General features: G+C 46.2%; 1 protein-coding gene across 1 annotated transcript in view; it reads right to left on the bottom strand.

The window, feature by feature from the left end:
- TRPM8 (transient receptor potential cation channel subfamily M member 8) overlaps window positions 1-23,364 on the bottom strand; it is a 507,003-nt gene that overhangs the window by 87,450 nt on the left and 396,189 nt on the right. Inside the window, exon 18 of the mRNA XM_070758570.1 lies at window positions 20,221-20,398. Within this exon, the coding sequence (XP_070614671.1) occupies window positions 20,221-20,398 (178 nt within the window). The remainder of the gene's footprint in view (window positions 1-20,220; window positions 20,399-23,364) is intronic.

The following is a 23,364-nucleotide window of genomic DNA, read 5'->3' on the forward strand; positions in this document are numbered from 1 at the left end:
CTCGAGACCATCTACTCCCTTTCTGAGTACATGGTGTGAGCAGAAGAGGCTGCCAAAGGAGAACACCAACTGGGTGTTCAGCTCAAAGAGCCAATGACCCAGTAGCCCACATCAGCCAGACCCCTCCAAATGGGAAGAAGCTGCCATGGACAGCCCAACCTAGGAGATAGAAGACAGTCTACTTTCACCTGGATACAGGATAGGGAGTAGCCTGATGGGACACATTTGGACTCCTGAGTGGAAAGAACCAAGACCGCTGGGATTTGACAATCACGGGAGTGGGTCCTGCCCACTGACTGGCCTCATAGAATGCTTCAGCCAACTGATGGTGGGCAGTTACATCCCTCCACCCCAGGCCAGCCAACTGAGATGGATCTTGGCACAGCCCACATTCATCTTCCCAAATCTGGGCCCTGAAAGTGCTCAGAGAACAGCAATGGAATCGTTCCACTTGGTCCAGGACAATGGATAACCACAATGGATCAAATTCTTCATGGTGACAGCTCCTGCCGGAGTCAGGCCACCATGTTAACTGGACCTGAGGGCCCACTGAGATCCCTCAGCAGTCAGGCTTCATGCTGCCCCCCCAGTTGATTATATTCCACCCAGCTGGACTTTCTACCCTGTTGGAGCTACAATTTTGGAAGATAACCCAACCCAACCAGCCAGCCAGCCACAGACCAAGATATAAGAAGCTGAAGTCTTCAAATGAACATACTATAGCAGGAGTTCTTGAGAGAATATATTTACTTCTTCATAGAAAAATTATCTTATATATTTACACTATTACCTTTACACTATACACAAGCCACACTACAACTAGCCAACAGCCACTATCAACCACTATTACCACACCTATGCAAAGGTGTCTTACATTTTAATATATTTTTTTACCAATCAGGTTGTAGCATATTTTGTTGACTCACAATGATTCAGCATTCTTTGTGTTATAATAGTCATTACAAAGATTACGGCCAGGGTGGGTACATTGCCAGTGGGTACATTGCCATCTCTGCAGGCTCCAAAAACCACACTCCATGCTGCACCACTACTGAAGTTCCAGGTTACTATAGACCAAACCCCGGGGAAGTTAGCATACCAGACTGATCACAACCTCATCTCAGCCATAGGAGTTGAGATGAATGAAGAGAAAGCTGCAGAATGGATAGTCCAACTACATGATGAGGACACAGTCAAAATGGATGATGCTGATCAGTTTGTCCAATTTGAGGATACGGACTACAGGCAGGAGACTGAAGCACAGATTAAGGCCCTAAAGCAAGGGGTCCACTCCCCTAAAGAGTTCATCTGGGAATTCTAGAGAGTAACTGGGAAATCTGGACTGAGTCCCTCCTCGTCCACTACTATAAGAAAAACATAGATCCTCATCTCAGAAATGTGGCATTAGGGGGGTACCAAATCAACTACAAGACTGGTATTCCATAGTTAGGGTGATGGATCAAGAAATCAACCCCCATCAGAAACCTGCACCAGAGAAGCCGGCCAGGAGAATCCTGGGTGAAACATTTGCCAAGCTGATGGGAACAGCCAAGTGCTTCAGATGCAGCAACTAGGGCAACTAGCAGCCACTTCTGTCCCACAGCCCCAGCCTCCCTCAGCATCCCAAAGACAGACACCCAACAAGCTGTCGGATGTAGGGAGATTTGCCTGGCAAGCTGTAGTGGTTTCCCCTCCCCTCCATGAAGGTGAGGAACCTTTGGGTGTCCCCAAACTCTGGGACACCAGTGGAAACAGTGGTGAAGAGGTCCCTATGGTAAGTGAAGCTATCCGCCCCTTCTCTGTCAAAATCAGACTAGTGGTGCCAGAGACTGGGGTGCAGAGGGACATAGAGGCCATAATAGACACTGGCTGCACCAGGTGTCTGATCAGTCTTCCCTTTATCGAGCAGGTAGGGATATCAATGAAGACCTTAACTCACCCCTATGTTTTGACACTGATAGGCAGAGCACCTGCCACACTAGTCACTGAACTTGTTAGGCTGGAAATGGGACATCACAGAGAGCTCATCCAATTTTGTAGTTGGTCATATTGGGGCTCGTTTGACTAGACAAGTGGGGACCTACTATTATGTGGGAAGATGACTATTGAAAAATAAAGAAAGGCATCAACCCCTTACCACCGATTCCACCCAATAGTTGCCAAGTGGTGATGAGCACCAGTGGATGCTGTCAGTTGGAAACAGCCGCAGCCACCACAGAAGCATATCAAGGTCTCCAAGGAGTACCTAGACCTGGTTAATGCCTTCAGTGAGGATAACTATAATGTCATTCCTCCTCACTGGCCAACTTTTTGTATGATTGAAATTGAACTGGGGGCTAAACTACCAAAACCAAAGATGTATTCTATGACTCCAAAGGAGATGGCCGGGCTGAGAAAATCCATTGATGCCAACCTTGCCAGGGGTTTAATCCAATCCACAAAATCCAAAGTAACAGCCTGCATACTATTTAAGGAGAAAAAGATGGGGGGGAGGAGAGACTTTGCCTGGACTTTCACAGAATTAATGCAGTGTCCTCTCCACCTCATGAAAGATATACTGAACCATCCATCAAAAGGCAAAGTATTCAGTATTCACCAAGCTTGAGAGAAGTGTATTGTCAAGTGCGCATCTATGACGAAGACAAATGGAAGACCAATTTTAACTGTCTGCTGTGCAAAGTCATGTCTTTTGGGCTCCAAGGAGCCCCCATGGTTTTCATGCAGCTGATTAATAATCAAGGGAGTCCTAGTTTACTTGAATGAAATTCTTATCTTCAGAGAAATGCTGTAAGAACACATACTACTGTCTTGAAGAAACTCTACACAAAGCTCTCTAAATGTGAATTCCGTAAGACCTCCCTAGACCACCTGGGCTACTGAGTGTCAAGTGAGGGAATTGAAATGGATCCAGGGAAAGTGAAAGCAGTGCTAGACTGGCACTTCTTGCACGTGCAAATAACTCTAAATTTTCTTAAGGTTTGCACATTTTACAGACAATTCATACCTGATTTCACTGAGGAGGTCTTACCCCTAAATGAACCATCTAGTCGGTTCTGTCTCCCTGTGGGGGAGGTTTATAGCCTTGAAGTCAAGCCATAGCAGAAAATGGTCTGACCATGACAAAGCCAAATCATCTAAGCACCTTAGTCTCAGACCATCACTCAGCTGTTCCGAGAGAAATATCATGTCAGGTGTGTGCCCCCCCTCATGAGTTGGGCCCTCAACTACTTGGGTCAGGTCCATGGCTGTCATGGTGGCCATAAACTCCTGTGCTAGCCCAGAGGATTCGCTGAGCGACAGTAGAGTCACGTCCCCCAAAACAATAATAAGTCAAGGGAACTCCACCGCCAGCCCGGCTACCTTCTCGAGCAGCACAGGCAGGGCTGTTGACATGCAGCTGGAAGGCAGGTACATGAGCAATAAGCCCACCTGAACACCTAGATCTAACTTCACAAAGAGGGACTCACAACCCGCAATCTCAGGAGCAGCGAGTCTGCGTAGGCTAATAATAGCAACTCCTCCTTCCCTTCCCTGGGGTCGTGGCTGATGCCATACCTGAAACCCGGCTGGGCATATTTGAGAGAGAGGAACTCCTCCCTCTGGGACCAGCCAGGGTTCGGTCACACATACCAGGTCGACCTCCTCCTCAGGATATGATCCTGGATAAGGAGAGCTTTATTCACAACTGACCTGGCATTGAGCAGCAGCAGCCTGTGTCCAGAGCCCCAGGTTGAGTCCATAGCTTTCAAGCAGCATTCCCTCATTCCCCTGAAATGGCTTGCCCCGTGTCTACCACCATATCTGCCTCTCCTCAGCAGCACCGGGATGTTCTGGCCCTCTTCCACCCCGGAGATAGGTTCTTCCATCCCTCCTGCCTCTACATTGCCAGGTTGGCTGACCCAATCATTTATTCCATTCATCATTCCATTCACCTCATACATTCTTTCCATTTGGTCCCAAACATCCATCCCTAAAATTACTCCCCAATAAATTAATTTTAAAAATATAAAAATATAAAAATTAAGATGGTTAACCAGTTAGATGTTACAGTGATATAATACAGTGATCCCTTGATTTTCGTGGGTTCAAACTTTGTGAAACGGCTGTACCACGGTTTTTCAAAAAATATTAATTAAAAAATACTCCGCAGTTTTTTTTCTATACCACGGTTTTTCCCACCCGATGACATCATACGTCATCACCAAACATTCGTCTGCCATTGCTGATTGGCCGAAATCTTGGCCAGCCAGCGTTGTCATCGCAAAAAGTTTGCCCGACAACGCTGATTGGCCGAAATCTTGGCCAGCCAGTGTTGTCATCGCAAAAGTTTGCCTAACAATGCTGATGCCCTGAAATCTCGGCCAATCAGCGTTGTCATCACAAAAAGTTTGCCCGACAACGCTGATGGACAGAAATCTCGGCCAATCAGTGGTGTTACCCAGCGTGCATTGGTACAGTACTTTTACAACTTATTAAAACTTATTGGAAGATGCCTCCTAAATGTTGCACGTGGAGCGGAGGCTGCGACACTAAAAAGAGAAGGAAGATGCTGACAATTAAGGAGAAAATTGAACTTTTGGATATGCTAAAAGAGGGTCGCTCTTATGCAGACGTTGGAGGGGTGTTGAGGTGCCGAGGAAGAGCTGACAGAGAGTGCGGCACCGGAGGAACATCTGGCCGGCGCGGAGAATGGCGGCGGGACCGAACAGAGGTCGGAGGCTCGCGGCACCGGCGGGGAGGTGATGAGGTGATGTGAGGAATCGTGGGGAGCACAGGGAGTCGAGCCCTCGTTGAGATGGATCCCCAACCCGACTCCGGAGGTGAGAGGTCCGGTATCGAGATGGTGGAATTCAGCCGTAACACCAACAGAGGAACGAGGACATGTAGGGGCAATTCATTTAGCCCCCTCCCGTATGGCACCAGTGGGTGAGAGCTACTGGGGGCCAAGGGGAGTCAAAAAAAAAAACCAAAAAACCCCCAAAACCGAGCATTATTATCAACTCCCTTCCCCCCTTCCCTTCCCCTCCTTTCCCTCTTAACTTTAATCTATGATCTGTATGTATCGTCGCTGAAGGACTGTGCCACTTGTGGGCTGTCGATGAATTGAAGAGCTATGCCCCCTTGTGGACTGATTTAAAAAGACACTTAGAAGAGAGAAATTAAGATCAAGACTTTTTAAATTAGACTAAGATCTAAGACCTCTGAAGACCAGAAGAACATTACTCCCGGATTGACTGATTACTGATGATTGAAGAATATTTTAAGATCTGATCTATTCCATTTTGTCTATTCCATCTACAAAATCAATTTATACTAATTTATAATTTTAGCTTATATAATTTTAGCCTATATTTTATATATTTATATTTTAATGTTTTAATGCTTTTAGATTGTTATTAATTACTATTTTATATTGTTATTAATTTAATTGATTTTTTAACGTAATTGGGGTCTAAGTAATGGATGACTGGGATAATCAAAATTGGGGTTATGAATGGAATGATTGGTATGATTGGATGGGTGGGGGTGGGGGGTTATGGTATGGATGAATTCATTGATATTAGTGTGAATGATAGGTTTGGCCCACCTGACACTCGGGAGGCGGGAGAGGAAGGGGCACCGATCTCTGGGGGGGCAGGGGGTCGGAATATCCCTGTGTTGCTGGGGAGAGGCAGATATGGCGGGGGCCACAGAGTTAGCCGTTCCAGGGGAACGAGGGATCATTGCTTAATAACGGTCCCTTGTTCTGGCTCTGTGAGCCCAATCTTGGGTACTGGTGGTGAATGTAACTCTGGCCCTGGGCTCAGGTTGCTGCTGCTGAATGCCAGGTCGGTGGTAAATAAAGCTCTCCTCATCCGGGATTTGATCCTGGATGAGGAGGCCGACCTGGCATGCATTACTGAACCCTGGCTGGGCCCAGAGGGAGGTGTTCCTCTCTCAGAAATTTGCCCAGCCAGGTTTCAGATATGGCATCAACCTCGACCCCAGGGAAGGGGGGGAGGAGTGGCCATTGTAGCTAGGGAGAGCCTTTGCCTGCGTAGACTCATTGCTCCGGAAATTGCGGGTTGCGAATCTCTCTTGATGAAGTTGGACTTAGGGGTTCAGGTGGGCTTATTTCTCACGTACCTGCCTCCCAGCTGCGTGTCAAAAGCCCTGCCTGTGCTACTCGAGGAGGTAGCCGGGTTGGCGGTGGAGTTCCCCGGACTCATTGTCTTGGGGGACTTCAACCTGCCGTCACTCGGCGAAACCTCTGGGTTGGCACAGGAGTTCATGGCCACCATGACAGCCGTGGACCTGACTCAAGTAGTACAGGGTCCGACTCATGAGGGAGGGCACGCACCTGACATGGTATTCCTTTCCGAGCAACTGAGTAATGGTCTGAGACTAAGGGGCTTAGAAACATTGCCTTTGTCATGGTCAGACCATTTTCTACTACGCCTTGACTTCCTGGCTCCAATCCTTCCCCGCAGGGAGGCGGAACCAATGAAGATGTTCCGCCCCAGACGCCTGATGGACCCAGAGGGCTTTCAGACGGCACTTGGGGTTATCCCAGAGGCACTCATCCACAGTTCGGCGGAGTCTCTTGCGGAGGCCTGGAACACGGCTGCAGCGGAGGCTCTCGACCGGATTGCGCCTTTGCGACCTCTCCGAGGCGTTAGACCCCGTAGAGCCCCATGGTTCAACGAGGAGCTCCAGGAGTTGAAACGCCAAAAGAGACGTCTAGAGAAGCGATGGAGGAAGAGTAGGTCTGAATCCGATCGAACACTTGTAAGAGCTTTTATTAAGACTTACAAAGTGGCGCTCAAGGTGGCAAGATGCGCGTACCATGCCGCCTTGATTGCATCAGCGGAATCCCGCCCGGCCGCTCTGTTTAGGGTGACCCGCTCCCTTCTTAATCAGGGGGGAGTTGGGGAGCCCTTGCAGAGTAGTGCCGAGGAGTTTAACACGTTTTTCGCTGATAAAGTCGCTCGGATTCGGGCCGACCTCGACTCCAATTGTAAAACAGAGTCGACTGACAACGAGTCAGTCGAGGTGACTGGGGCACGTACTTGTCCACCTGTCTGGGAAGAGTTTGATCTGGTGACACCTGATGAAGTGGACAAGGCCATTGGAGCTGTGAGTTCCGCCACCTGTTTACTGGATCCGTGTCCCTCCTGGTTGGTTTCGGCCAGCAGGGAGGTGACACGGAGCTGGGCCCAGGAGATTACCAACGCTTCCTTGGGGAGGGGAGTTTTTCCATCACTCTATAAAGAAGCACTTGTGCGCCCCCTCCTCAAGAAGCCCTCCCTGGACCCAGCTGTGCTTAATAACTATCGTCCAGTCTCCAACCTTCCCTTTATGGGGAAGGTTGTTGAGAAGGTGGTGGCACTCCAGCTCCAGCGGTCCTTGGAAGAAGCCGATTATCTAGGTCCCCAGCAGTCAGGTTTCAGGCCCGGTTACAGCACGGAAACCGCTTTGGTCACATTGATGGATGATCTCTGGCGGGCCCGGGACAGGGGTTTATCCTCTGTCCTGGTGCTCCTTGACCTCTCAGCGGCTTTCGATACCATCGACCATGGTATCCTTCTGCACCGGCTGGAGGGGCTGGGGATGGGAGGCACTGTTCTTCAGTGGTTCTCCTCCTACCTCTCTGGCCGGTCGCAGTCGGTGTTAGTGGGGGGACAGAGGTCGACTCCTAGGTCTTTCCCTTGTGGGGTGCCTCAGGGGTCGGTCCTCTCCCCCCTGCTATTCAACATCTACATGAAACCGCTGGGCGAGATCATCCAAGGACATGGGGTGAGGTATCATCAATATGCGGATGATACCCAGCTTTACATCTCCACCCCATGCCCAGTCAATGAAGCGGTGGAAGTGATGTGCCGGTGCCTGGAGGCTGTTGGGGCCTGGATGGGTGTCAACAGACTCAAGCTCAACCCGGATAAGATGGAGTGGCTGTGGGTTTTGCCTCCCAAGGACAATTCCATCTGTCCGTCCATTACCCTGGGGGGGGAAATTATTGACCCCCTCAGAGAGGGTCCGCAACTTGGCCATCCTCCTCGATCCACAGCTCACATTAGAACAACATCTTTCAGCTGTGGCGAGGGGGACGTTTGCCCAGGTTCGCCTGGTGCACCAGTTGCGGCCCTATCTGGACCGGGACTCATTGCTCACAGTCACTCATGCCCTCATCACCTCGAGGTTCGACTACTGTAATGCTCTCTACATGGGGCTACCTTTGAAAAGTGTTCGGAAACTTCAGATCGTGCAAAATTCAGCTGCGAGAGCAGTCATGGGCCTACCTAGGTATGCCCATGTTTCACCATCACTCCGCAGTCTGCATTGGCTGCCGATCAATTTCCGGTCACAATTCAAAGTGTTGGTTATGACCTTTAAAGCCCTTCATGGCATCGGACCAGAATATCTCCGAGACCGCCTCCTGCCGCACGAATCCCAGCGACCGATTAGGTCCCACAGAGTTGGCCTTCTCCGGGTCCCGTCAACTAAACAATGTCGGTTGGCGGGCCCCAGGGGAAGAGCCTTCTCTGTGGCAGCACCGGCCCTATGGAACCAACTCCCCCTGGAGATTAGAACTGCCCCTACTCTTCCTGCCTTCCATAAACTCCTTAAAACCCACCTTTGCCGTCAGGCATGGGGGAACTGAAACATCTCCCCCCGGGCACGTTTAATTTATGCATGGTATGTCTGTGAGTGTGTCTGTTAGCATATGGGGTTTTTAAATATTTAAATATTTTAAATTTGTCTGATTGCTTATGATTTGTTTCTACATGTTGTGAGCCGCCCCGAGTCTTCGGAGAGGGGCGGCATACAAATCTAAGTAATAAAATAATAAATAAATAAATAAATTATGGGATCAATGAATCGAGTGTGCGATACATTTGGAAAGATGAAAAGAAGATAAGGCAAGCATCTATGATAACATTCAACAAGGCAGCAAAAAGGATGGTGACGCCTAGAAATAAACGGCTTATGAAAATGGAAGCTGCTTTGTCTGTGTGGGTACAAGACTGCCGTAAGAAGAGCATTGTATTGGATACCAATACGATACGGACAAAGGCACAACAACTCTACACCCATCTGGCAAACAAAGAAAGAGGCGATGCAGATGAGGGAAAAGAAGATGTTAATGAAGGTGCTGATGACTCAGAAGATCCCCCAGCCATCAACATCCACTGCTTCTCCGACCCCATCCACATTCACAGCAAGTAAAGGATGGTTTGATAAATTTCAACGGCGCTATAGCCTGAGGAGTGTGTCATTGGATGGAGAAGCTGCCTCAGCGGATACAGGTGCAGCCGAGCAGTACGTCCATGGCACGTTTAAAGACATAATTGAAGAAGGGGCCTACCTTCCAGAACAGGTATTCAACATGGATGAAACAGGCCTGTTCTGGAAGAGGATGCCATCATGGACTTTCTTAATGCAAGACAAAGCCAAAGCCCCTGGTTTTAAGGCCCAGAAAGATCGGGTAACTTTGATCATGTGTGGAAATGCAGCAGGCTTCATGATGAATCCAGGGCTCATTTATAAGTCCTGAAATCCAAGAGCCCTAAAGAACAGAAATAATGCATTGCCAGTGTACTGGATGCATAATCCTAAAGCATGGATTACAAAAGCCCTCACGCGGGACTGGTTTCATCAGTGCTTCATCCCACAGGTGAAGGATTATTTGGCTGGCAAAGGACTCAATTTCAAAGTGTTTCTCTTAATGGACAATGCTGGAGGCCATGGTGACCTGGCACATGAACATGATGGGGTACAAGTTGAATTCTTGCCATCAAACACCACATTACTTATCCAGCCGATGGATCAAGGTGTTATCCGTGCATTTAAGGCACTGTACACACGCAATTCCCTTGGAAGCCTCGTGGAAGCAATGGATGCTGATGAAAACTTCACATTGAAGGGCTACTGGCATCAGAACACGATCGCATCATGTCTGAAGAACATTCAGAATGCCTTAATGGATATGAAGACACAGACAATGAATGCCTGCTGGAAGAAATTGTGGCCAGAAGTGGTGCATGATTATAAGGGATTTTCTCCCGAAGAAATTCAACATGCTGCAGTCCAGAAATCTGTGAAGCTGGCACAGGCACTGGGTGGAGAAGGTTTCAGTGACATGACACCCGATGAAGTCCATGGGTTGCTTGATGCGCATGGCCTACCACTGGCAGACAAAGATCTGGAGGAGCTGACCAGGTCAAACCATCACCTTCAGCGTCCATTGTAGAAGTGCCCAATGAAATGGTGATTGAAGAAGATCCTTAGTTATGTTAATAATTTTTGCAAATAAAAAACCAAAAAAAAAAGTTAATAAATATTTATAATTTATAAATATCAGGATGACTAAGTGTCTTATTCAATGGTGAGTAGTACTGTACAGGTACTGTAATGGGAAGGGGAAATGGTAATTAAGGGAATGGGAAATAATAATTTATGGGTTTAAAGTGTTGGGACTGAGCAACATAGAAGAATGAGTGAATGAGTGAATGAATGAATGAATACTGTATGTAAATAAATCTCCCACCCCTGCCTGTGTGTGTGTGTGTTTGTGTGTGAACTCTTGAACCATTTCCAAAAACAGGTGAGGGCTGGGGTTTTTTTTCTCTGTTATTATTTAAGTGCTTTTACCATACTGTATGCTTTCAATCAAGAGTCACTTCTCTCTCTCTTTCTCTCTCTTTCCTGTCATTCTCTGCTTCAATCATTTTCTCATTTCTCTTTTTTCCTCTCCTTTTTTCTATCATTTTCTCTCTCTCTCTACCTTTCACTCTCCCCCTCTTGCTCTCTCTCTCTCTTTCTAACTCTCTCTCTCCCTCTCTCCTTTCTATCTCGCTCTGTCTGTTGCTCTCTCTCTGTGAGAATGCCTGCCCCGCCTCTCCTGCAGTCCCCTCGCTGACAGCTGGGACGAAAGCGCTCTCAGCTAGGGGACTGCGAGAGGGGTGCGGCGGGCATTCTCAAAGCGCTCAGAGTGGCTAGCGGCCGAATGAGGAGTCCGAGAAGCCATAGCCGCCAGCGCTGCTGCAGGAGGACTCGTGCCCCAAGAAACCCGGTGAGAGGGGCAAATCGGGTGGGTGGTGGTAGTGGCCAGGGAGCCGGAGGTGCTGGGCGGGCAGGGGCGGCCGACATTCAAAACAATCTTTGCCGGCCTCCACACTTTCATCGTTCCCCGCCCCCAACTTCAAGCCCGGCTCCTTGCGCGGCCTTGGAAAAGGGTGCGCGGGGGTAGTTTTGGGCTGTCCATAGCCAAAAATGGTGTTTTTACTTCCGCACCACTACTTTGCGGAAATTCAACTTTCGCGGGCGGTCTGGGAACGCAACCCCCGCAAAAATCGAGGGATAGATAATGTCCTCCGTAAATCTTTCTTTAAGTCTTTAAGTCTGCTGTGTGTAAAATCGACCACTAGGGGCACAGTTCCTCAGTGATCTTCTTCATCAAAGAGTAAAGAAGATGGAAGTGGGGGGGGGGAGGGAAAAGATGACAAGCAAGATCTAATATTAGCTGATACCCCCAGTCAATTTGCCTTGATGGTCATAAGCAGTTCAGCACATTATTCATTTTCTCCCCCAGCACTGGTCATTCTGGTCACTCCATTCTCTCACCAGTTGATGCCCTCAGATACGCATGATGGCCCCCAGCCAGCTTTGACCTCCTTCCCCCGTCCATCGGCTGCCCATTTCCTCCATCCCCCTCAGAACCAGTAACTCTCATCTACTGGTGCCATACAGGGGATTGAGCTGTTGTTCCTCATCCAGCAGCATTGGTTACTTTCACCAGCCGGTATCCCTGACTCTTCACATCTCCTCGATCACCCTCCAACACCAGCAGCAGGCCGCTCCCACTGACCAGCATCCTCAACTCTAGTCTCTGCTCCGTCGTCCAACATCCCTTCGCCTCTGCCACCTCAGCACCCGTCGCTCTTACTTCCTGGTGCCATGCTATGAGGCTCAGTTCGTACAGAGATCTTTCTGCCTCAGTTTTTTCCATCTCGGCGTCTGGTAGCAGCCGTCATATTCTGCACCCCAGCTGATCTCCCCAGCTGGTTTGTCGGCGCTGTTATCCCAGTGCCCACAAAATGATACAGCAGCATTTGGTTTCTAAACCTGTAAACTGAGGCTCAGCAACAGAGAAGACACGGACAATAACTGGCCTGGAATGAATTATTGCTCAGCATTTTTTCAACAAAGTCTCAGAAGAGTGGTGGCTATTCTCGCCACTCAAACTGGAGTAGTGGAGGATCATCCAAGGGCATGGGGTGAGAGGAGCGGCATACAAATTCAATAAATAAATCATCAATATGCCGATGATACCCAGTTATACATCTCCACCCCATGTCCAGTCAATGAAGCAGTGGAAGTGATGTGCCGGTGCCTGGAGGCTGTGGGGGCCTGGATGGGTGTCAACAAACATAAACTCAACCCAGACAAGACAGAGTGGCTGTGGGTCTTGCCTCCCAAGGACAATTCCATCTGTCCGTCCATTACCCTGGGGGGGGGGAACTATTGACCCCCTCAGAGAGGGTTCACAACTTGGGCATCCTCCTCAATTCACAGCTGACATTGGAACATCATCTTTCGGCTGTGGCGAGGAGGGCATGTGCCCAGGTCCACCTGGTGCACCAGTTGTGGCCCTATTTGGACAGGGAGTCACTGCTCACAGTTGCTCATGCCCTCATCACCTCGAGGTTCGATTACTGCAACACTCTCTACATGGGGCTACCTCTGAAAAGTGTTCAGAAACTTCAGATCTTGCAGAACGCAGCCACAAGAGCCATTGTGGGCTTCCTAGATTCGCCCACGTTTCTGCAACACTCCGTGGCTTGCATTGGCTGCTGATCAGTTTCTGGTCACAATTCAAAGTGTTGGTTATGACCTTTAAAGCCCTGCATGGCATTGGACCAGAGTACCTCCAGAACCGCCTGCTACCGCACGAATCATAGCGACCGGTTAGGTCCCACGGAGTTGGCCTTCTCCGGGTCCTGTCAACGAAACAATGTCGTCTGGCGGGACCCAGGGGAAGAGCCTTCTCTATGGCGGCCCCGACCCTCTGGAACCAACTCCCCCCGGTGATTAGGACTGCCCCCACCCTCCTTGCCTTTTGCAAACTCCTCAAAACACACCTCTCTTGTCAGGCATGGAAAAATTGATTCCCCTGGGCTGTTTCCACTTTATGTATGGTCTGCATGAGATGTATGATAGTTTTTATGTTAAGGGTTTTTAAACTGTTTTTAAATATTGGATTTGTACTGTTTATCTTTTGTTGTGAGCCGCTCTGAATCCTCAGAGAGGGGCGGAATACAAATCTCATTAATAATAATAATAATAATAATAATAATAATAATAATAATAATGATAATCAGAAAGAGTGAAGAGGGTAAAGAACTGGATGTCCCCTGGCACTGATCAGGTGCATGGTTTTTGGCTGAAATACCTGACCAGCCTGCATGCAAAAATGGCCAAATTGTTCAACAAAATGCTGCAGACAGGAAATTTTAGTGAATGGCTTACAACTGGCAGAACATATTTAATACAGAAAGATGCAGCGAAAGGAGCCATACCAGGAAACTACAGGCCAATAACATGTTTGCCGACCATGCTCAAACTGCTGACAGGTCTAGGACTACCTAGAAGAAAATGACATCATGCCAGTGGAGCAAAAGGGCAATAAAAGGCGAAGTAGAGGTATGAAAGACCAGCTCCTAATTGATAAAATGATTTTAGAGAACTGTAAGAACAGGAAAACAAACCTATACATGACCTGGATTTACTACAAGAAAGCCTTTGACTCATTGCCAGACAGCTGGATCATAAAATGCCTGGAAGTCATTGGAGTCAATGAAAACATCAGGAAATTCATAGAAAAGGCGATCAAATATTGGAAGACTGAGCTTTTTGTTGGGAATGAAAGCTATAGAATGATCAACATCAGAAGGGGCATCTTCCAGGGGGATTCTTTGTCCCCATTGCTATTCATCATCGCGATAATCCCACTATCACTCATCCTACAGAAAAAAAACCTAGGCTATCAAACTGCTAGGAATTCACCAAACATTTCACACCTGCTGTATATGGCATAGTGAACTGGACTCAAGCAAAGCTGAACAACTTGGATAGGAAAACCAGAAAATTAATGACAATCCATCATGCACTACACCCCCGCAGTGATGTTGACAGGCTGTATTTACCAAGGAAAATAGGTGACAGAGAACTTTTGCAAGTGAAGCAGACAGTGGATGAAGAGAAGCATGCATTAGCTGACTATGTGAAGGAGAGCAAAGAGTCAGTGTTGATGGAGGTCAACAATAGGAAGCTTCTCAAGGTGAAGCAAACTAAGGACCAGTACAGAAAAACTGTAACTCAATGTCGTATGGACAGTTGGCAGAACAAAGCATTGCATGGCCAGTTCTTGGAGAAGATTGAAGGCAAAGTGGATAAAGAAAAGACCTGGTCATGGCTTACAAGTGGAACACTCAAAAAGGAGAGAGAAGGACTAATACTGGCAGCACAAGAACAGGCCATTAGAACAAATGCTGTCAAAGCCAGAATTGAAAAATCAACAGACGATCCAAAGTTCAGACTGTGTAAAGAAACAGAGGAAACAATCAATCACATACTCAGCTGCTGAAAAAAGATCGCACAGACTGACTACAAGCATAGACATAATGCTGTGGCACAGATGATCCACTGGAACTTGTGCTGGAACTACCATTTACCAGTGGCAAAGAACTGGTGGGATCATAAGCCCGAAAAAGTGGTCGAAAATGAGCAAGCAAAACTACTGTGGGACTTCCAACTTCAGACTGACCGAATTCTGAAGCATAACACACCAGACATTTTGATCGTGGAGAAAAAGAAATTATGGATCATTGACATCGCAATTCCAGGGGACAGCAGAATTGAGGAGAAGCAGCTAGAGAAATTAGTGAAATACGAAGATCTAAAAATCAAGCTGCAATGACTCTGGCATAAGCCAGTGAAAGTGATCCCAGTGGTACTTGGCATGCTGGGCGCAGTGCCAAAGGATCTCAGCGGACATTTGAAAACCCTCAGAATTGACAAAATCTCCATCTGTCAATTGCAAAAGGCCACTTTACTGGGATCGGTAAACATAATTCGCCACTACATCACGCAGTCCTAGGTGCTTGGGAAGTGCCCAACTGGAAATGAAATACAAAATCCAGCATAGTGATCTCGTTTGCTGTGTTGTATTGAAATAATAATAATAATAATAATAATAATAATAATAATAATAATAATAATTTGGCCTGCACCGGGATTGGAGTGACTGCAAGTTGTCACCAATTGAGATGGTGAATTGATTGGATCATGTGATAGACTTGTCAGTACAGGAGATGGATCTTTGGCCTTGTTTTGGATGGGGAAAACCCAGAACTCTCAGATTCGAGTTTCCCCAGATGTGCCAATATGACATCTCTAATAAAATAGAACGTTGAAGAACTTCAAACCTTGAAGACTTCATTCATTGGGGGTGCAATTTGGAACCCTGACAGCTTTATGTATTTAACATACAATTCATATCAAAGCCCCCTTTCCATATATTTTATTGTATTAGCAGAGATACATATTGCAGTTCACATTATTTTGCCTACTTACTAAAAATAAATTTCCTACTATATCAAATATGAGCCTTAATAATATTTAATCAGGACTGTAATATTCTGTTGTATTTGTTTGTTATATTGCCCTTTCTAGGGAAATATCAGAAGCTAAAAGTTGTCCTGTTTTCTCGGGCTTTTTAAAATTATTATTATTATTTATTAGATTTGTATGTTTTTTCTTGTTTAATTTGGTACTTCTCTGCAAAGTACAGAAGAGAGGTAAGTAAATATTACTGTGAGGCCCAAAGTCATTATGTGAAATCAAAGGGTGGCCTGATACAATTTGGGAGTGTGAGAGAGAGATGCCACCACACATTCCTTTCTGCAGATGCCATAGTAACGAACACAGGAAGGAATCAGGAATCCTGCATAGTATTGGTCCTCATGACTGCACTTGTGGGTGTGGTGATGTGATATGGGGTTTTGACCTGGATGTAATCTAAGGGACTCAGGGTTGGAATCATTCCAGTCGAATCCAGACATGGCTGTGAATAAATCGTACCCGGAGAGAAGCATAAGCGTGAAAATGATTTATTTCTCAGAATGTTATTTGGTTCACTAACATCAATTCCAACCCCAATCCAAAGAATGGAACAGAGGGAGTTAACCAAGAATCTGATGGTGGAAGGGCTTGGAATTTCCTACACACACACACCCTGCAGTAGGAGCTAGACGGCGTTCAACATTACGAGGTAAAGAAGGGAGCAAAAGGCTTGGGGCTGAAATGAACAAGCCAGAAACAATCTATCTTCCTGAGTGGGGGTGGCTGAGATGCCCATGGGTTTCTGAAAATCCCTTTCCCCATGGCTCCCTGAAGTTACCTCTCTAGATGGCAACAATGAATAATGTAGCCTTCCTTTCCACCCCCGTCACTGACTCCCTAAGTTAATTGCAAGATAGAGGCAAGCCGATGTCATATCAAAGGAATTCCTTCATGGGGGAATTTCAAAACCTGCTCGGCCCTTCTCCTGCTCCTCTGATTGCAAACGGCAGACTGTTTCCTAAATTGCATAATGAGAGGGCTTCTGAGCCGAATAGTGTAACAAAACAGTTAAACGCTGAGACACTGATTTTCCAATTGAAACAGGCAGGCAAGCCTGTGAAGAATTTTATGGAAGAATTTCAAATGATTGCCTATAACCTGAAAACCTGGCCTATAGCCAGAAAACAGTTTTGTCCATATTTTCAAAAGTGCCCTTGATCCAAAGTTGAGAGAGGTGTGTGAACTGCAGGTGAGAGGCACCTGGGCCATTCAAGACTGGTATTCCACAGCAGTCGCTCTGGGTAATGTAATTCTTGCTGAGAAGGGACCTCCCCCGCCCCATGCAACAAAAGATTTTTTAAGAGGCCGCCTTGTCAGCTGGGCTCCCCTTGCTCAGGGGTTATGAGGAGAACAAATTGCTACAGATGTGACCAGACTGGCCATAAGGGGACGGACTGCTTGACACCCCTCTCTCCCCTAAAACCCGAGCCAGGGTCTCAGGGCCTTTCAAACTACAGTGCTATGCCCTCCTGACGATTTTGCTAAAGGTGAAAACCCTATTCTTTCAGGAACTGGCCCCGGTTGGAATGAGAAGCCCAGTAGAGAGGACGACCCAATGGTGAGTGAGCCCATCCAGGTTACCAGTGGTCAAGATTTTGTTTCCATGCAGAACTACCTATAGAACCTCCCTTGTCTATCACTTTGGTGGAGTGGATGGAGAAGCTGAAGAGTGGGTGGGAGGATACCAAGAAGGCCCTGACGGAGGCAGCACAAGCCTACAAGAAACAAGCAGATAAGCACCGATCTCTCCAACCCCCTTTTTGAGTGGGAGATAAAGTTTTCATGTCTACCAAATACATTTGGTTAAGGCTGCCTAGCAAAAAGCTAGGCCTAAAATTCCTGGGCCCTTTCCCAATAGTGAAAGTAATCAAGCTGGTCACGGTGCAGCTTGCACTGCCTAGAATCCTAGGGAGGATCCACCCTGTATTTCAATGCAGTCTGGAACGGTACTAACCCCTATAATTATTGTATCATTCCAGGAGACGGGTTTTGCGGGAAGGGAGGCCACCTGTCAGGCCCAAAGTCATTATGTAAAGTCAAAGGTTGGCCTGACACAGTTTGGGAGTGTGTGTGAGAGAGACATGCCACCACCAGGACCACCGATAGGCCAATATTACTGCTACTGGCATCAGGGGCCTGGCCAAATTGAAAAATGGGGGCCCCGGTTTTCGCCCACCACTGTGTGCCGGCCCCCTGGCGCCTGCAGCAGTCATTGTGCCCAGCACCGTTCCCTGTAGGCTGTGCACGCCTGGGCCAGTGCACCCCAAAATGCCCCCCAGCGCCCCCTTTTCCAAGGGCATGCACAGAGCCGTGGCCACCCCCGCTCCCCGCACCTCAAGCCCCCTCATGCCCCTGGCTACTCGCCGCTGCCCCCCGCCTGCCCACCCTGCCTGACCTGCCTCTCTTTCTCCTCCACTTCCCGAGAGCGCTTTTGTCCCGGGCTTTCAGCGAGGGGGCTGCAGGAGAGGTGGGGCAGGCGTTTTCACAGTGGGGGCTGGCGAAGGTTTTTCTTACTTTGAATGTTCCAGGAGGGCTGGCAGAGGGATGGGGAGAGCGCACGCCGGCCCACGCGCCCGACATTGAAAATCACTTTCACCAGCCACCGGAGAATGAGAGAGTGAGAGCGACAGAGCAAGATAGAGAGAAAGTGAGAAAGAGAGAGGGAGAGAAAGAGGGGGGAGAGAAAGAGATAGAGAGAGAGATAGAAAGAGAGCAAGAGTGAGAGAAAGAAAACAAGAGAGAAAGAGAGAGAAAGAAAACAAGAGAGGGAAAGTGAGAAAAAGAGAGAGAGAGAGCAAGAGGGGGAGAGATAGAGCAAGAGGGGGAGAGAGAGAAAGAGAGAGAAAGAAAGAAAGAAAGATGAGAGAGGAAGGAAGAGAGGGAGAGAGGAAGAAAGAAAGAGAGAGAAAGAGAGAAAGAAAGAGATGAGAGAGGAAGGAAGAGAGTGAGGGAGAGGAAGAAAGCAAAATAGAGAAAGAGAGAGAAAGAAAGAAAGAGATGAGAGAGGAAGGAAGAGAATGTGAGAGAGGAAGAAAGCAAGATAGAGAAAGAGAGAGAAAAGAAGGAAGGAAGGAAGAGATGAGAGAGGAAGGAAGAGAGTGAGAGAGAGGAAGAAAGAGAGAGAGAGAAGAGTGGAAGGAAGAGAGAAATAGAAAAAAGGGGAGAAAAAAAGAGAAATGAGAAAATGATTGAGGCAGCGAATGACAGGAAAGAGAGAGAAACAGAGAGAGAAGTGACTCTTGATTTAAAGCATATGGTAAAAGCACTTAAATAATAACAGGAAAACCCCCCAGCCCTCACCTGTTTTTATTAATAGTTTTAGTTGGCTGTTTTAGTTTTAATAGTAATGGATTTTGGGTTTTTTTAATTATTAATTTCTTTTAATAAAAAAGAAGGGATTTATTTATTTATTTATTTATTATTCATTCATTCATTCATTCATTCATTCATTCATTCATTCATTCATTCATTCATTCATTTATTTATTTATTTATTTATTTATTTATTTATTTATTTATTTATTTATTTATTTATTTATTTATTTATTTATTTATTTATATGCTGCCCAGTCCCAAGTTTTTCTTTATTTCCAGATTGCATTTCTTCTTGGTGAGGTTCCGCCCATTGCTTCTTGTACAACCTTCAGGTGGCATGGAGAATAAATAGATGCCATCTGCTCTGTGGCAGCCCTTTAAGGATTGGGAAACTATTATTATATTCCCCCTCAGTTTTCTATTTGTTGAGCTAAACTTACTCGTTCTCTTAGCCCTTGTTCATAGGATTTAGCCACATCAGGGCTGTGTTTGACCTCAGAGGGCCGGGGGAGGGCTTGCCCAGGGTGTGTGGCCATGGTGGGCATGGCATGGGATTTGGGGGGGGCAGTAGTTTTAAAATGGCGGGGGGGGGACAGACACTTATGTATGGGGCCCCAAAATTCCTGATGGCGGCCCTGGGCACCATACATTCCTTTCTGCAGATGACATAGTAATGAACACAGGAAGGAATCAGGAATCCTGCATAGGATTAGTCCTCATGACTGCACTTGTGGGTGTGGGGATGTGATATGGGATTTTAACCCAGATGTAATCTAAGGGACTCAGAGTTGGAATGATTCCAGTTGAATCCAGACATGGTTGTTAATAAATTGTACCCGGTGAGAAGCACAGGCGTAGAAATGATTTATTTCTTGGAATGCTATTTGTTTCGCTAACAACTACATTTTAAAATGGAATGAGGTTTATTTTGAAATTTGATACTTTTTATATTACTTTATCAATTAAAAGTACTGTATTGCTATTGATCTATTTATGTCCTAATGTTACTAAGCAGCTGATGCTTATTAACATTAGATAAATGCAATAACATGATTTGAAATTATGCTTCCCATATCAGCCAACTACAATGAATGCAGCTGATTAGAATGAACTGATCTAATTTATTTGCTTACAAATGAACAAATAAACAAATTAAAGAATGATGGACCTCACTTTGAGGAAGACTTTAAAAGCCAGCAATGCTGACCTTTGGAAGTAGGAGGCCCTTCAACCTGATACATACCCAAACATGGCTATTAATAAATTAACCAAGAGGATATTGGTTGACAGCATGTAGATGCAAACTAATGGAATAGTAATCCACTCAGGGAAACGGGGGAGGTTATTGGAATCCACTTCTACACACAGCGGCTTGGATTCATTTCCAAGGAAGGTACAGCTATCAAAATCATACGTGGTTCCTATTATAAAAGGAAAAAATAGAAAACAATATTAAATTGTCAGAAGAACTTACCATATTTTTTGGAGTATACCTTTTTCTCTCCTAAAATGGGTAGAAATGTTGGTGCATCTTATACACCGAATACAGCCATTTGGCTGTCCTGAAGCCCGCCCCCTACATCCCGTTTTTGGACATAGGGTCTGGGAAGCCTGCAGAGAGCTCCTGGATGCTAGAGGATGGCAAAAATGGCCCCATTTTTGTGACAAAACAGCACCCAGGAGTTCTCTTCAGGTTACCCTGTCCATTTTCCCAACCAATTTTTACAAAAAGATAGGGGCAAAAATGGGGCTGTTTTTGCCTTCTAATCATCCTGTTTAGTATCAGTGGAACACGAATTCTGGGAGTTGAAGTCCACTAGTTTTAAAGCTGTCAAGTTTGAAGACCCCTGGGTTAGGGATTAGGGGTGCAACAGTATTCAAACTTGGCAAGTTTAAGAATTGTGGACTTCAACTTCCATTTCTGAGCTAGCATGACTGGAGGAGAAATTCTGAGAGTTGATGTCCACAAGTCTTAAAACTGTCAAATCTGTATAAAATATACATGTTTGTAAAATGTATACATGTTTGTAAAAAGTATTCTGCTACACTGGTATTTTATTAAATACCATTTGGTTCAGAATACTTCTTTCCTTGTTTTCCACCTATAAAATCTAGGTGCGTCTTATACTGTGAAAAATATGGTGTATATTTTGATATAAAGTTACTGATGTGTTGTTTTCTGATTTTAGTACCAGAAACACAGCAGTAATAATTATTTCATATTAAATTTGCAACAAATTCAGATTCCTAAGAGTTACAACAAAATGCATTGTTATTAAAAACATACAGGAAAAACTGCAAATATAATAAAGTAGTTATGATAAGAAAAGTGAAAAAATAACAAACAATTAAAAATTTAATTCAAAAACCAGGAGAGAGTGAATTCTAGTTCTGCCTTCGGCATGAAAGTTGGCTAGATGACTTTGAACCAATCATATGCTTTCTTTTCAATTCACTTCACAGAATTGCTGTTATGGGGAAAATAGGAGGGAGAAACATTAGGCATGTTCATTGCCTTGAGTTTTTATAAAGTAATAAAGGCAGGATGAAAATATAACAAATACATTGTTCAACAGCATCCAAAGAGTGGTTAGTGAGCATGCTATCATGATATATACCCAGCCCCCTTTGTACATAGATCACTATATCACCACACCGCTTCAAAAAATGGAGTTTGAAGCAAAGTGGTATAAAAGTTTATGTTGGAATCCTTATTTCTGCAAAAACTGTCAGATCTGCCTTCTTTGGCTGGCATCTTGGCTGGCATCTGGCTGGCATCTTGCTGGCATCCTATCATCAAAGGCTGGGGGGGCATGAGGTAAAGAAATGGACAATAAACATGGGGATGCAATGAGAAGTAGGTGAGTAGAGTGACAGTGTAATGAAAACCAGAGATGCATGGAACCAATTTGTGCCATCCCTCAAGGGCATACATCCCGAGAGTGGAATGCAGACAACCTCAAATATCTCAATGCTTCTCAAAACACTTATGTGGCACTTCATTGGCTGAAGATGATAGGAAGAGGGGAACAATTGGTAACTTTTTCATGTGGGAATATTAAGTTCTAGCTTGACTTTGCTGTAGACTAGTATCCTTTAGTAAAATAAACGATCATTCAACCATTTCGTTCCTATGGGACCCAGGGCAGATATAACAAACATCAATCAGAAGAGGAGCAGAAGGCAATAAAACTGCAGAGTATCCATTTCTCAATCCTGTATCATTTGCAGTTCCATGCTCTAGGTCAGTGATGGCAAACCTTTTTTTCCTCAGATGCTGAAAGAGCGTGAGCGCATGCTATTGTGCATGCATGAGTGGCCACACCCATAATTCAATACCTGGGTAGGGCAAAAACAGCTTCCCACACCCCTGGAGGCCCTGTGTAGGCCGGAAATGGCATTTCCCAATTTCAAGTAGGCTTGTTTTTTCACCCTGCCCAGGCTCCAAATAATAATAATAACAATAATAATTTATTAGATTTGTATGCCGCCCCTCTCCGAGGACTCGAAGTGGCTCACAACAAGCAAAACATCATATACAAATCTAATATTAAAACAGTTTTAAAAACCCTTAGTAAAAAAACAATCATACAACCCAAGCAAAGCATGCATAAACCAAGACAGCTAAGGGTATATTAATTTCCCCATGCCTGGAAACATAGGTGGGTTTTCAAGAGTTTACAAAAGGCAATGAGGGTGGGGGCAGTCCTGATCTCTGGGGGGAGTTGATTCCAGAGGGCCAGGGCCGCCATAGAGAAGGCTCTTCCCCTGGGTCCCACCAGACAATGTTGTTTTGTCGATGAAACCCAGAGAACGACAACTCTGTGGGACCTAATCGGTCGCTAGGATTCAGGCGGTAGCAGGCGGTCTCGGAGGTATTCTGGTCCGATGCCATGTAGGGCTTTATAGGTCATAACAAACACTTTGAATTGTGACCGGAAACTGATTGGTAGCCAGTGCAGGCTGCGGAGTGTTGACAAAACATGGGCATATCTGGGAAAGCCCATGATTGCTCTCGCAGCTGCATGCTGCACAATCTGAAGTTTCCGAACACTTTTCAAAGGTAGCCCCATATAGAGAGCGTTGCAGTTGTCGAACCTCGAGGTGATGAGGGTATGAGTGACTGTGAGTAGTGACTCCCTGTCCAAATAGAGCCACAACTGGTGCACCAGGCAAACCTGGGCAAACGCCCTCCTCACCACAGCTGAAAGATGGTGCTCTAATGTAAGCTGTGGATCGAGGAGGATGCCCAAGTTGTGGATCCTCTCCGAGGGGATCAGTAATTCCCCCCCAGGGTGATGGATGGACAGATGGAATTGTCCTTGGGAGGCAGAACCCACAGCCACTCCATCTTGTCAGGGTTGAGTTTGAGCCTGTTGATACCCAT

Source organism: Erythrolamprus reginae, chromosome 1, assembly GCF_031021105.1.
Source record: "Erythrolamprus reginae isolate rEryReg1 chromosome 1, rEryReg1.hap1, whole genome shotgun sequence".
Lineage (NCBI taxonomy): Eukaryota > Metazoa > Chordata > Lepidosauria > Squamata > Dipsadidae > Erythrolamprus > Erythrolamprus reginae.